We start from the raw sequence: 15,411 nt of genomic DNA on the forward strand, positions 1-15,411 counted from the left end.
CTCCTTGTGATTGCTTTGGTCACAGATTCCCTATAATTTGTATGGAAGGCGCCAACTTGTCTACAGACACTGGCCAAATATTCACTAAGTGGTAGCTGAACTGTGTGACACGAACTGGAAACGTTCGCCTTCAAAGTTGCAAAGTTTCAAAGTCTGAAACATGTTGATTGCAGTGGGAAGGCACAACTTTTCCTCTCAGTTTCTGGTTTGTGTTACGCTTTTCCCAGGTTTCACTAGCACTCAGTGGTTAGTTAGCAAATGTTTGCAGAGTACAAGTAAGGCTCTTTTATTGGCAACTATAAGCTTGCGTAGACAACTACAACCAACCAGCAGGGGAATAGATATTTTTCCGTGATGGCTGGAAGTTGGCTGTGTTTCACGACGAAACCTCTAAGCCTCTGTTACTGAAACCTAAGCAATCCTGCTTGGTGTGCTACCCCCAGCTGGTCTTTCTGGAAGCCAGATGTCCAACTGATAGAAACTACATACCAAAATAAAGCAAACATTCTGGTACGCAGTGGAGTATTTTATATAACCTGTAATGAAGTATCTACATTTCATGTACATTGCAAAAGTGGCATTTTATATTGGTGTTTTTTTAAATAGAGCTTTTTTCTAATTCAATACTTTGTTCTGTATTTGCAAAATACTTGAATTGCTTTTTAAGTTGCATCAGTTAAGCAAACTAGATTTTACCCCTAGAGTGGCTTTGTTATAGGTCAGCGATTTATATAATTGATGTAATTTCTATATATGGTTAAGAAAGTTCTACATAGATTCATAAGCTATGTCATCAGCCTAAGCTTTGTTTAGGCCCTACAGGTTTGTCAGTACTCTGTCAAACATGTAAATTAGAGGCAAAAAAATAGCATCGCTCTAACAGCCAATCATTAGAGCTAACTTCTGTGGAATCTACTCTCATGGTGTTTACACTACAGCAGTGTTGTCCAACTGAGTGAGTGGACTGCCCTGATCAGATGCAGGAACAATCAATTATGAATGCAGGCAGATTCCTCAGATAATTGCATGTGGCTCCCTTTTGACCTCCAGTGTTGTCAGCAGCGAGTCCCCACCACAGCAAACTGCCTCCGTGATGACAGCTGGCACAATCTACTTACATTACATTTGAGCTGCAGGAGCCATGGCGTGACACAATCATGTTCACTATGTAAGCATAAACATAGATATATGTAAAACCTCACGTGTAAAGGCATACGTAAGACGATACATACATTTGGAGACAAGCTCGTGAACACAAATACACTGAACATGTGCACACGGTGGATCTGTCCTGAGGCTTATAAAGCTAAAAAGAAAAAAGAAAAAAAAAAGCAGCATAGATTTGAAATGAAATACCCCGAGGACACATGTTTGCTTTGTCATGCACGGGACAATCAGAGCAAGCGATGTAGTTGTAGACAATGATGATGCACTTACTTTCACTCTGCTGTCACAGAGTCTCCCAGAGCCATCTTTACAGAGATTTCCCAGTGAAGATAGTGTTATGTAACAGCGGCGGTGGACCCTGCTGTTCATATTACTAATGCCTCACACTGTGGCGGGGTCACGTGCCTTATCCAGGCCACATCCAGACGCCAACGGCAGCCGTGTTCCAGCTGTTACTATAGCCTATAGCTTTAGTCACTCAGGACCATGCTGAACCATGCTCCTCTCACAATCCTACATCCCAAGTGCTAAGCACGTTAAGCACCTTAGACCATTTCTATCTGTTTTTCTCCAATACCACCACTGGAGGCAATTCTTCATATTAGTTAGTATTAGTAAAGCGCTATACAAATACAGGCCATTTACCATTTTAGTAATGCTATTGGGCTTATCCACAAAACTATACACCGATTGTATAATGATACACAAAATTCACAGTTCACATGGTTTCAAAATTATTTTGTACAATGGTGCAGCAAGTCTGCTCACACATTGTGTGAAACACTCACTGAACTAGAAGTTAGGTAATAGCATACCTTTTGTTAAAGAAAGAATAAACACAGACCAAACCATTTGAGCCACACACACACCTCACCCTATCATTCCAAAGCATTGATTAGTAATGTTTTACGATGCTTTTAAACACTAGCTACAAACCACAAGCTAGCTTTTTTATCTTATTAGCCTACATTTGTTGACATGAACAGCCAGAGAGTTAGCAAAACAGAAGGAAATTTAAAACCAGACATGTCATGACTTAACATTGTTTTATTCCATCACTCAGACAATATCCCACCACTTGTGTTCCATAATTACAGTAAACTAAATCATTCAATGCTATCTTTCCACACAACCAGCAGTGAAGACGTGCTTTGTCCAAAGTAGTGAGAGTTGAACGTAGATGGTTTTAAACATGGATAAACCATCCAGAAAAATTAAACCTTTGCAGAAATTCTATTTGAAGACCATCAGATGGCGATAATTGTGGTTGCAAAAGCGTTCTGGTCCAGTTTATATGGAAAACGTGTTCCAGACTTGATGTCTGTAAACATCTGCTTAATGAGTTCATGGGCTCAGTCACTCATTTTGAGTGATATTCAATGAAAAAAAATGTATGTCTTTCACACGTTTCAAAAAGTTTATCTGTGCTCACTGGCTACCAGGTGTCAAACCCGTCATTAGCCAATGAGCTAACAGCTGACAGTCAGTCCTCCAGTTTTTTGAAACCAAGATGCAGATGCTGAAAACTTTCATTTCAAGTGGTTGACATTACAATAGCTATGTCCGCTTTTTATACTGACTATGAGTCTATGTCAAACAGCTGTCCTTACTTTGGCACAGTATGCAGCACTGTGGGTGGAAAGTGCAGTCTTACCCTCTGGCACCACAGGGAACAACAACTTTTCTGGTGAAGATAAAGTTTTGCATTTTTTAATTCTTCACAAACAGACAGCTGATAATGTTGTTTTTCCCCCCCTAAGCAGTTATTAATTTTACATTTGACTTGCTACAGTTGAATTTTATTGTTGTTGTTTTTTTAGTTTTTGATTATATAATTAATGCTAGTTTGATTGTTAGCCTTACAAAGTGTACAAATGTGTTACCTGGTAAGATAGAGGGAAAAAAAGTATAATTCAATCAGGCAACAATATTTTCTTAAGAAGAGAATACATCTCTTTGCCATGAGCTTTTTAACTTTGCAGTTGCAATAAAATGTTATAAAACACCCTAAAGGAAAGAGAAAATCCCACCGAGCTTAATCTGTGTACTTTAATGGATCAAAAGTGCATTTGTATGCAAAACCCACAACTCAGAACTTTACTGTTTTCATTCATTCTCTGTGCTCTCAGCAAAAGAGTCTTTATATGTATGTAGCAGATTGAATACAGATTAGCTTATGAGAATCTTGACACATTAGTAAAGCAGCAAAGCAAGTACATATTGTCCCCGGTATAATTAAAATATAATTTTACTTAATTAATGTTTAGTAATTCATTAAAATTATATTTAGTACTTGAATTGTTTTCATTTAAAAAACAGTCATTACATCACTACTAAACTCATTAAACTGCTCTTCGGTTTTATTCATGTGCCATTAAGGCAAGCACCAAATTAATTTTTCTAATTCACATTCAGTATTCTCTCCGAGTCAAAATAAATAAAAATGTTTGAACCCCTAGCATGTTTCACCACACCCATTTGCTGCGTATGCAAATATTATCTGACCCTGGGGCTAGGTTTAAAGGAAAAAAAAAAAAAAGTACACTTCCTCCCACCACCAGCAGCACCCTACTGCCACTCCTCTAGGAATCTGCTCCGTGGACAGCACGCAAATTTTTGGTTTGAAATATGAAAACTTGCCTCCGGTGCATAGTGAGGATAAAAGTCCCTCTGCTGCCAGCAAAGGGATCGCCAGCGAAATGATGAATGGCCATGTCTGCTTGTCGAGGTGGACAGGAGGAGCTACGGCACGGATGGGAGTTTGGCGTCAGAGTACTCTCTCATACCCAAGGTGTGAATCGAGACTGACAGTTCTAATTCTGGAAACACTGCAAATGAGTGACCTTGGGAGGCACTCGTGCATTCATGCACAGATACACATAAAATATTTTCTCGCAGTAAAAATCATAATACATCCCTGTATGTCCGCTGCCAATGCTGCAATCTGCTACAGCCAATGCAATATGCAGAAATAGTTTTACCCCTTGCATATTTACACTGTACCCATTTATAATGGACAAACATACACACCGTATCATCTTTCAGCTATGAAACACACACACGCAGCCACACAGACAGTATACACTGTTATCTTAACGAAAACAATGGATAATCTGAGCAAATATTTGGTAAAACCCATTCAAGCAAATGCATCCATTTCAGTTGAATGCTTTTTCCAATTAGTATTCCTATCTCCACTTCACTGACATAAGTTCAGCAATCCTACTAGTTTCCTTAACCTAAAGCTAAACACACCTCCTCTGCATATACAATCTACAGAAAACATCTCCTGACAGGCATGGCAGTGACAGCTGGGACCAACGTCAAGCCCAAAGACCATGTTATATCACACACACTGACCATAAACACACTGCTCCAGCTATGCTAAGGTAAGTGTACGCTTTAAACATGTTTCCCCATCAGGTCACCAACAACACAGAAAAAAAATAAGCATGAATCCTCACTGCATGCAAATGATGCTTAATGTCCTCTGGCTCTTCACCGTGCTGTCAAACCTACACTCCTGGGCAGAGCAGCTCAAAACATGCTGATCCATCTCCAAGACATGCATAAGAGGGTAGACGGTTATGAGTGTGTAAGAGGCAGTGGGTTGCATTTCAATTATGTTTGCCACTAAGAGATATTATGATCATCCACCAGCAGCAGCATCAGCAGCAGCAGCAGCAGCAGCATCAGCATAGGAAGCCTGCAGCAGAGTCAGTGCAACAATCCGCGGCTCGGAAAAACATACACAGCTTGACAGCCAACAGTAGATTGGTACACTACCTTAGCAGAAAGGGCCGACGAGGAAATGGCAGGTGTCTCCTACTGTGTCGAAAGGAAAGAGAAGCAGCCGGCAGCAGGACCAGGACGATGTAGCATAAAATGGTTCATCAATGCTCGGCAGAAAGAGGCACAGCCAGGCAGCGCAGGCAGAGAGAGAGAGAGAGAGAGGGACAGCCAGCGAGCATCATTCAGTTCACACTATCGTGGCTGTGCAGCAGAGCACACACATCAACACGCCCCCTTCCTCTCTCTCCTTCTCTCGCTCTCTCTCACTTTCTCTCTCACACACACATGCACGCACGCTTAGTCACACAGACACACGCACGCTGGGGTGCAGAGGCAGTGCAGTGTGCAGTGGTGCCGAGCAGTGCACCTTCTCCACGATGTCTTTTGGTCCTCTTTAATCAGGACCGTCTCTGTCCTGTTCTCTGCAGTCACAGACAATTCTGTCAATAAACGCTGCCAGCGGCGTGCTGTATCCTACTGCCCGCTCACCTAACCAGCCACTGATGAGTAGCCATGATTGAAGCTGGCAAGGTCATGCAAGGTTCTCTGACATCCCCAGCTCCAGTGCTCCCAGCTTTGTGGCACTACCTCCCAGCTACTGTATTTCTTTTGCAAGCTAATACAGGAGCACCGCCTTTCCTCATCATGGGTCATCATGCCACAGAGGCTGCCCAGCGGCTCGACAAAGCCTCACTCGCTGTCAAGTTGGGCAAGACCAATCAGCTGTCATAAACAGCAGCAATACCGCGGCCGTCCAATCGCAGATCGGGAAATCAAGTGCACAGGGGTATTAAAGGGGATTATTTGGGTCATCCTGGGTTTTTTTACTACAGGGAGATGTGGAGGATAGCAGCACAGCATGTGTGGTGTGGCTGCCCTCTGTGGCTGACAGTGGTGCTGCACTCTGTTATGGGAAAAGGAGAAGCGGGAAGAGCAGGGCCCAAAACGACTTCCCTCAACATTGATGCTTAGCAACTACAGCAGGCTCTTACCTCCTGTCTTGGGGCCTCCCTCCCCCTACGGCGGGACCCTCGCTGCAATCCCAATCGACAGACTATTTATCACAGCATCTGTTTAAGACTCAAGGCAACCACGACACAAGCAATTGTCAACCGTTCCCACACGTGTCCTCTGACTGTGTGTAAACACTAAATGGGGAGGTGCTTAGTTCTGATAATAAGCAGGAAGTACTGTTCAGTATAGCACACCTTTATAGGTAACTGTAGATCTCACCAAAGTAGGACTTCTAAGTGTGATTTTACCCTGTTTTTCCACAGATGTAAATGCTACAAATACATTTAAAATGTCTGTCTCCATCACACCGAAGCTCTACAGGTAGACACAGCATTTAAATAAAACCATTAACTGTTATGGACTAGAGGTAAACTGTGTCTATTAAACTATTTGGAAGCACAGTATTTTCTCATCCCCGGGGAGGGCAAAGCTGTACAGGGTACGTCAAATTGTTCGCTTATTTTATTCTTGAAATAATGATTCAGTGGATGCCTGCCTACCTTAGAATGTTAAAGAGAACCAAACCTGGGCAGACAGCTGTCAAAAGCTGTCAGAAGGCAGAACAGCAGCTCCAGGCCTGCCTGCGCCCAGCTTACTGAGACACATTCGGAGGTGTGAACAACTGTTTTGGCATTCCCTTTTGTGAAGAGTTCGGAATATTATTCAAAAACTGTGCAACAAATAGAACACGGAGAGCTCAGCTTTTGCACGGAGATGATTTGGATACGCCAATGGGGTCAGACAATATTCACCAGAAAATAACTCATAACGTGCATATGACAAAGAGGTAGAGGTCAGATTGCAGTTATTTCTTCGACATTTCAAAAGGGGGAGGAAAAATACAGGTTTCAGTTGCTACAGGCCACTACACTGACTTCAGTCATATTAAAGTGCTCCAGGTCCTGCCCTGCCTCCTGCTGTTTGCCTGTAGCACGAACTACCCTGATGCTATCTACGTCACCCTCCTCTGAACACTTGCATTGCTCTTGTTATTATGTCGGACCCTTATGTAAACATTTTAGACATTTTCAAAAGAACTGTCCATGTATGGATTGTGGGTTTCCTTTTGAGGCTTGTAGACAATGGCTGTGAATACAAACCCCTACAAGGTTCTCTGCAGGTGCCTGAATGAGCTTGCCATTCTCATCTCTTATTACCTCTATAAGTAAATTACTGCACCTGCAGGGTGCAGTTAGGCTATTTGGTTTAATCAAGCAAATAGCCTAACTTTGTGAACACCAGTCATGCAACACGCTGAAGAGATCGTGTGCTGACGATAGAAGTATCACAACATAGTTCTCATCAGATGTTACCACTTTGCTTTTTCAAGCTATGTTAATTTACATCATACACCTGCCACAGGCTCCAGCAGCTGGAACTGGAAGATGGTTTGAGTATATCGCTATCACTAACAGTTACTATCATAATAGTTTCTTTCCAACTGTGTCGTTTTTAACTCATTCCAGCAAGACTGATACAGAAGCACAAATACAGGCAGGAGTTTCAGGGGTTTTGCTGGTTTAGAGTGGGCCTTTCTGGGTAACAGTAAGCATAAACCTATTTTAACACAAGCCTCAGTATTTCATATACTGTATTTCTGACCATTTAATGATCAAAAACTATTGAAATTGGCATACCAAATACAATAACTATTTAAAAAATATTTTACTAGAATGATTTTCCTTTGGCTCCTGGTAAAAGCTTTGAGGGCTCATAAAATTCCCCTATACAGGAAAAATTTAATAATAATGGATTGGATTTATATAGCACTTTTCAAGGCACCCAAAGCGCTTTACAATGCCACTATTCATTCACTCACTGGTGGAAGCAAGCTACGGTTGTAGCCACAGCTGCCCTGGGACAGACTGACAGAAGCGAGGCTGCCATAACGCGCCATCGGCCCCTCTGGCCAACGCCAGTAGGGTAAAGTGTCTTGCCCAAGGACACAATGACCAGGACAGAGAGCCCGGGGATCGAACCGGCGACCTTCCGGTTACAGATACGCTGCCCAACCCCCTGAGCCACGGTCGCCCTTTTTTTTTAGATTTGCCATGTGATAATACAGAGTTTAGTGTGATTAGGGTCAAAGTACAAAACACAAAAAATAACTTTTCTGTCTCTGCGTTTAACTTGTGCTAGACTAATAATATGTCCCACGTCTACTGCGCTTCAGCCTAATCTCATCATCACACTCATGTCCCTCTGCAAGCCTGGGTGATGGCTTATATCGACACTAGAGTAAAAACAGGACAGCAACCTCTTTTGTGATTTGGAAAAGTGGTGGCAATTGTATTCAATATTTTCATTCAGCAGCCTATTGCAAGTATTTGAGCATGAAACGTCCTCAAGTACTGGGCAACCAATCGCAAGGTGACTGCACAGGTCACCTGGTTCGAGGCAACCAATAATAGTTTTTGATATGCTGCAAACCTCCCTAGCATGACTGTAACATAAAGCTCCAGTGTAGATGGCCCCTGGTGACCACGGGTCCATAAGGAAGAATTGTATTACTAATCGAATGGCAAGTGTTTGCTAGAGGTAGCTTACTTTTGCTAGCTGACCAGTTTGACCTAGCAACAGTTTCTGCTGCACCAAAGATCTTGTGATTGCTTTGGTCACGAGCAGATTGCTGCAGTCACCTGTAGTTTGAATAGAAGATACCAACTTGTCTGCAAATACTCACCAACTACTTGCTAAGGAGCAGTGAAACTGAACCAGGTTGGTTGTCAACCTGTTTTTTCTTTTCTTTAAAGGTGAACCATGCAAATACAGGCAATTAGTGACGACCAATAACCTCCAGCAGTCACTCACCAACCACGCAAAAAATACATATTCTTCTGCAAACTAGCTCTAAGCCTGTGTGACAGAAGCCTAAATGTTGGAAAATTACTTTAGCCTTCATTTTGTATCGTCTAATTTAAAGAGTCTATGAATCTAGATGCTTAACTGATTATCTAGTTCAGGGCAGCAGGAGTGCTGCAACCTATCTCAATCTATCTGGGCAAGATCAAGGGTACACCCTGGATTGTCAGTTTATCGCAGCGAAAGCAACTGAGTACCCAACATTCAAAATGTTGAAAGTGACAATATTTAGTTTTTAAGAAAAATACATATGTTTATTTTGAATTGAATTTCAGCAATTATAGCACAAACAGCTGAAAAGACTGTAAATATCTTGTATTGGGATTTTTCCTCAAGAGTAAAGATGGGAATAGATTCAGACAGTCCTGGGGTCCGTTCTTCGTACCTCGCTAAGTAGGTTAGCCGGATTAGATTGTTGACGATTTCGCGTGATCCTGGATCAGTCGGTTCCCCGAAGCTCATCCGGGACTTGCTGTCATAGCAACAGAGCCGTAAGCGTAAACCTGCTCGGGAGCAGGCTTGCTTTATGTAAACAGGATTAGATCGCGGCCACGCAGGTATGTCCGCTTCATTTATACGAAAGCAACAGCGATATTTTTCCACTGTTTCACCATAAATAAATATTATCAATGTAACTAAAGGTAATGCAGCACTTGATCCTTTTATTGATGTCACACAGATACATACAGGTCATTTCCTAAAAAAGGGAAATGAACTATTAACATTCTATTACATGTATGTGATTATTACAGATGTAATTCATATTTCAGAGTAGTAATTGTAAATTACTTCGTGTAATCAAGATGAGAGACCACGGCTATAAAAGTGAAGGTGGATTTGGGAAGCCTGTCGCAGCCATGTCCTGTCCGTATACGCGACCAACCCATTGCGGAAGGTGCAAGATTGATAAGGAGAGTCCTCAGAATTCAGCGTATATTGCGGGACAGACAGGATCCTTTACCTCAGCGCGACAGTGTGCTCATAGAGAGATATCGATATTCCCGTGAGGGTATTATTTACTTAACCAACTTGTTGACGAGGGGGTGCAGGACCACCACCTGTCTTTTTTTCCTCTGCCCTTTTCTTGGTTGCTGTTATGAACAAACTAACAGAGTATTACAGGCCAGTATTACCTTGCCAAGAGACGCAAAGCAATCTAAGAGATAAATATTACCATTCTGTAGAATACTCCTGTATTCCACTTTTACTTGTTCCCATTTTCTTGTGGGTCCTGTTGTGGCTCTAATGTGAAAGGGGATATAATATAACATATTATAATATAATATAATGCCATATGATATTGGACAATATAGTGTCATATGATAGATCTACCCTACCGCCTACTGGTGTTGGCCAGAGGGGCCGATGGCGCGATATGGCAGCCTGGCTACAACCGTAGCTGCCTCCACCAGTGTGTGAATGTGGGAGTGAATGAATAGTGGTATCGTAAAGCGCTTTGGGTGCCTTGGAAAGCGCTATATAAATCCAATCCATTATTATTATTATTATTAAATTACCTACGAGTTTGATTTGTCAGCAACTTTCTGCCAGCCCTCTCTCCTTGCTTTTGCAGCCTTTGCAGTGTTCTCTTGCGTTTTAATTAAACTCTGAAACTCCTGAAATCCCTCACTCATGAGTTCTTGCTCTGCTGCCGGAAAATACCGAGCACGCCCCTTCGACATTTTCGCCGACCAATCAGCGGGTTGCCGATCAATGTTTCTACTATCGATGCGTAGCCCCTTTTACGACACCCAGTGATGTCACATTCCTGCGTCCAGCTGTAGTAATCGTCAACAGCAGGTGTGTTCGGGGAACCGGATTAGCGAGCTCACGGTTAGCGCGATGATTTGATCTTGGATGTGTCATTTGATCTTGGATGTAGTAAGCGACGTACGAAGAACGGGCCCCAGGTGCTAAACTGATTTGCCAGCAGTCCAGACTTTTCACAATTTCAAAAGCATTTTGAAAAGAAAATTAAAAGGGAGCCTGAAACAGACAGAAAAATCAGAAAACATTTTACTTTTCCCAACTCAACCTATGTTGCAGAGACACTAAAAACTCTAGGAGTGGCCAAATCAACAATCCGTAGATTCTTAAAGAGAATGAACTCACTGGCCAACCCATCAACACCATAAGGCCTGAAAGAGCGCCAAAGAAAATTAAAGTACGTCATGCTGTTTAGAAAAACTGTAATTCAATTCCATTCACATTGATTTTTAAAGTTAAAAGCTATATGGTGGTGTACAAAACAAATATTAATGGACCTAACTGTAGCTATCCATTTTAAGTCTATTTAATGAGCAGCAAGGACTACTTACGCTGTTATGTTGTTAATTTAATAGCTAAATATATGAGGCAAGACGATTATTAAGAGGTGCATATGGCTGAGTTTGTTAATAATAACCTCAGTGGCAGTCAAGAATCTTGTTTGAGGAGCGCGGGATGAGGTCAGATTATGGCTGCAGGCATCAACAAATTCTGATCCACAGTGTCCAGACACTGTTAAATCTTATTCACTGAAAGCTTAGCAACCAGCACACACTCAAACAGCACGCCACACTCACTTTATCCGTGCCTCTCACCCAGCTGTTCTTCTTTGCTCTGGCCAGCGTTCGTCTCTGGCTCCACACTACTTCCTGTTGAGACTGTCTCAGGAGTTTCTCCACCTTGCAAGTCTTATGGCAACCCATCGTCCCCTGCCAAATGGAAAAATAGATGTCAAGCAAAGTCTTGCATCAGTCACATTTCATCTCTTGCTTGGTACAAGCAATAACCTACCATGACAGAACAGTTTGCATGCTTCCCCAAGTGCTTGTCATGGTCAGCAGCGACGGATGATGATCTCCAGCATGTTCAGATTATAAATATCTGTATTCAACAGTTACATAATAATGGATTTGGATTATTGTTAGTACACACAGACAGAAAAGATGACACAGCTGCCACAGGAAATGCAAAATGCATAAAACTACACCTCTGTAATTGAAAAGTCGAGTCAATATATTTATATGCATTTCCTCTTATTATATGCACATAGAAAGTGTTAAAGGCTTTAAATATTAACTGTGGAAATCATAAAAAAAATATTAAGCTCAATTTTATTTTAGAGTGTATGCTGCATTAGGCTACAGTTTAAAATTCATGCTTTTCTCAAACTAAAATTGTGATTTACAGCAGCTGTGAACCTTAATGCGACTCCAGACTAAGTACACCCTGAAGTCTAACGGTCATGAGTTACTGCACAGTTTCCACTGTGTCATCTAGACCAGCGTGTTCCAGACCCAGAGTAGACTTATTAGCTGTGGACTTCTCCTTCCCTGACAGCTCCAATTCCAGTTAGACTCTAATATACTAAACGACAGTGCTGTGCAAAAGACTTGAGCCACCTTTGATTTCTTTATTTTTTTCCAGGAAAATGGGAAATAGATGCAGTGATTTATTCAAACATGTGCAAACATACATGGAAATACAATATATAAGACACAAACAAAATTTACATAATTCTAATGAGTTTAAAAATCTGTATTTGGCATGAACACCTTTATTCTTCAGCACAGCCTAAACTCTCTAAATACATTAAACAGTCCTCAGGAAGAGTTTGCAGGTTTTGCAGTACATTCAAAGCTCTTCTTTGGGTGTTTCTGCCTTTTTTTTCTGTCCTCTGTCAAGATGATCCCACACTGCTTTAATAATATTGAAGTGCAGGCTCTGGGGAGGCCAATCCATGGCTGATAGTGTTAAATTGTGTGTTTGTCTATCCAGGTATGCTTTTACCACATTGGCAGAGTATTTGGGGCATATTGTATGGTGGATTAAAATCTAACGGTACTATTATACCTCCATAATTCCATTAATTTTGACCACATCCCCAACACCACTGGCTGAAACACAGCCCTAATTGATGACAGCACCTCCACTGTGGCTGTAGACACTCACTGTCACTCACCTGATCTCCTCTGTACAGTTTAATGATTTGAACTAAAATTTGGATGAATTACTCCATAAGACCTCTTGCCACTGACTTTGGTTCTTGTGTACTTACCTCTGACTTTTCTCCCTGTTTCTTTTCCTTAATAATGGCTTCTTGACAGCAACCCTTCCACTGAGATCATTTCTGATGAGGCTTCACTGAGCAGCAGATGAATCAACTGAAGGGTCAGAAGCATTGCTCAGGTCCTGTGTCAAATTCTTCCTGCATTTTTAACGCTTTCTTAAAGACATGAATTAGAGAAACTGCTCAGCTGCAGTGGATAACTTTTTAGCCTTGCTACTTTAGGTTTCTGTCTTGCACATGTCCAGCTTCCTCAAATATTTTAAGAACACACTGCATCCAGTGCTGAGACATGCCAAGCTGATTGCTCTTTGGGAATCATGTCGCACTCTTTCTTAAATTTGACGTCATACCAACCCACAGAGCTGGAGTCTTCTAGCCACTCTTGCTTAAGCCAAACTCAAAAAGGTTGCAAAAGCGTACGATATGATCCACGACCCTAACCTAATATTTACAAATGTGTGCAATGATTTGTAACTTTTGAGGACTGACAAATGCAAAGCAATCAAACCACACGTGAAACCATTTTACAAGTGTACGTACATCCAAACCTGAAATACTGGTCGTTTGCGCGCATTTTTTAAGGTCAGCTCGCGAATCAGATAATTTTACCTTTAGAAAACATTTCTGTGCGTACAAATGTCTAAAACTACACGTAACTCTCGCTCGCTTGCTCACAAACCCTTATACGTGCGAACGAATCGCTCGATACGAACAGATCAAGTTTGAGACTAATTTAACGGGGCCAACCTCGCACAGATCCACAAATGTGAGCTGCTTTCAGGTCCCAGTGTAAAACTGGGACATTTGAACTTCAAACACTGTACTTTCTCTCCACGCAGATTAGCAAACACAAAGCTACATGCACTACTAGCAAGGCAGGCTGGTGAAAGAAAATGAAATAGTGCTCCAGCCCTGTTGCATTTGACTAGTAGCATTAAGCTAAGTTGTTCTCCATTTGGCATATTGATTTCTATTTTGACTGATATTTCCAGCTTTCACTCATGGCAGAGGTCAAACCTCACTGCTGTTGTTTTCTTTAATCCCCCTGCACTTTCATCACATCCAGTGGCTAGTGAGCTAACACTATAAATAACACTGAAATTAAATGAATTTCAACTGTATTCTCAGCAAAACTGACTGTCCATTTAACAACTCCACTTTATCTCACATACCATCACTTCACATAGGTAGTTGATACAACCTATCACACAACTCTGAATTATTCTGGCTTGTTTATAATCCACTCTTACAAAATGTTGATCTCAACACGCCCCTCAAGCTTCACCTTCATCAAAGTCAAGAAAAGTTGGTCTGGTAGTTGAGGATACTTATTCCAGCCAATCGCTACTCATCGTTACAGATCAGTAGGGACTATGATGTAAGTAATGCAAGCACTTAAAATAAATTATTTTATGTGTAAAGTAATACATTTAGCACAGTTGAGGAGACTTGTAAGTATTGCTGTGCCATACTGCAAATTTAGTACAGATACCAAGTAAATACAGGGCCAGTATTGCTGATACCAAGACTTTTGAACTTCGAGCCTATCGCGCTAGTATCAGTCTGATACCAATACCAAGACTGGTATCAATGCTATCGATATTTGATCAAACTCTGCTGGTGAATAACACTGACCACAGCAGAGTAAGAACAGAGTATTACCTTTATTGACAGAAAATTGCAGTAACAGGGCAGTTTAATATATTTCTTTAGCACTCCTGACCAGTGATGGAAGATGATCACCACCTGTGGTGAGTCACTGAGAAGTTTAAATATCTCTTATTTATAGTTCACAAAATGTTCATATTTGTATAATTTCCCTTTCAAACTGACAGATGGCTGCTTACAATTCTCAATCTATTCTGTGGAACGTGGGAGATTTCCCACTAATGACTAACAGTAAACTATTATTCAAAATTTGAAAAGGCACTAACCCAAATAATTAGTCAATGCACAAAATACACTTTGTTATCACTCACCATGCTTTAACATCGACATATTGCCACAGAAATTACTCATCTGAACCAACTGCTGTGACCAAGTTAAATCACAGCTCTTAATGTCCCCTGATTTGACATGTAGGATGAATACTTGGGGGGGGAGTCCCAGAGCTCATATTTAAGGACATTCTGTGATATTTCATTCAAAGTACACCTCTGAAAGAGCCTTTGATCTAAGTCAAAGGAGAGAAAAAGAGAGGAAAGGGAAAAAAGACCTTGCCCTCCAGGGACTCACTTCCACTTTCCTAACTAATCTTGTTTGGTTGATTACACAGAAGACAAGTGCTTTGTGCAAAGCACTCATTAGGCCAGAAGTAAACAGCAGCCTCTGTTTCTTTCCGCTTCTTTTAAACAAACTGAACCTCCAAATGTTTGAAGTGTTATTAGAGCAGGCAAAATACCCCTAATTTTGTCTTGAATAGTCAGAGATTTTATTTATTTATTATTTTAAATATCTGGATAGCCCCTGTATATTTAACTAAGAAGTTTTTAAGAAAATAAACAAGGACAGGACTTTTCATT

General features: G+C 41.3%; 1 protein-coding gene across 1 annotated transcript in view; it reads right to left on the minus strand.

Annotated features, from left to right (window-relative positions):
- Window positions 1-13,373, minus strand: part of rimbp2b (RIMS binding protein 2b) — a 108,308-nt gene extending 94,935 nt beyond the window's left edge. Inside the window, exons 1-3 of the mRNA XM_082555906.1 lie at window positions 12,878-13,373; window positions 11,614-11,703; window positions 11,400-11,531 (exon numbers count right to left, since the gene is read on the minus strand). Of these exons, the coding sequence (XP_082412032.1) occupies window positions 11,400-11,531; window positions 11,614-11,616 (135 nt within the window). The 5' untranslated portion in view covers window positions 11,617-11,703; window positions 12,878-13,373. The remainder of the gene's footprint in view (window positions 1-11,399; window positions 11,532-11,613; window positions 11,704-12,877) is intronic.
- Between the last annotated feature and the right edge of the window lie 2,038 nt (window positions 13,374-15,411).

Source organism: Aulonocara stuartgranti (assembly GCF_965226115.1).
Source record: "Aulonocara stuartgranti genome assembly, chromosome: 12".
Lineage (NCBI taxonomy): Eukaryota > Metazoa > Chordata > Actinopteri > Cichliformes > Cichlidae > Aulonocara > Aulonocara stuartgranti.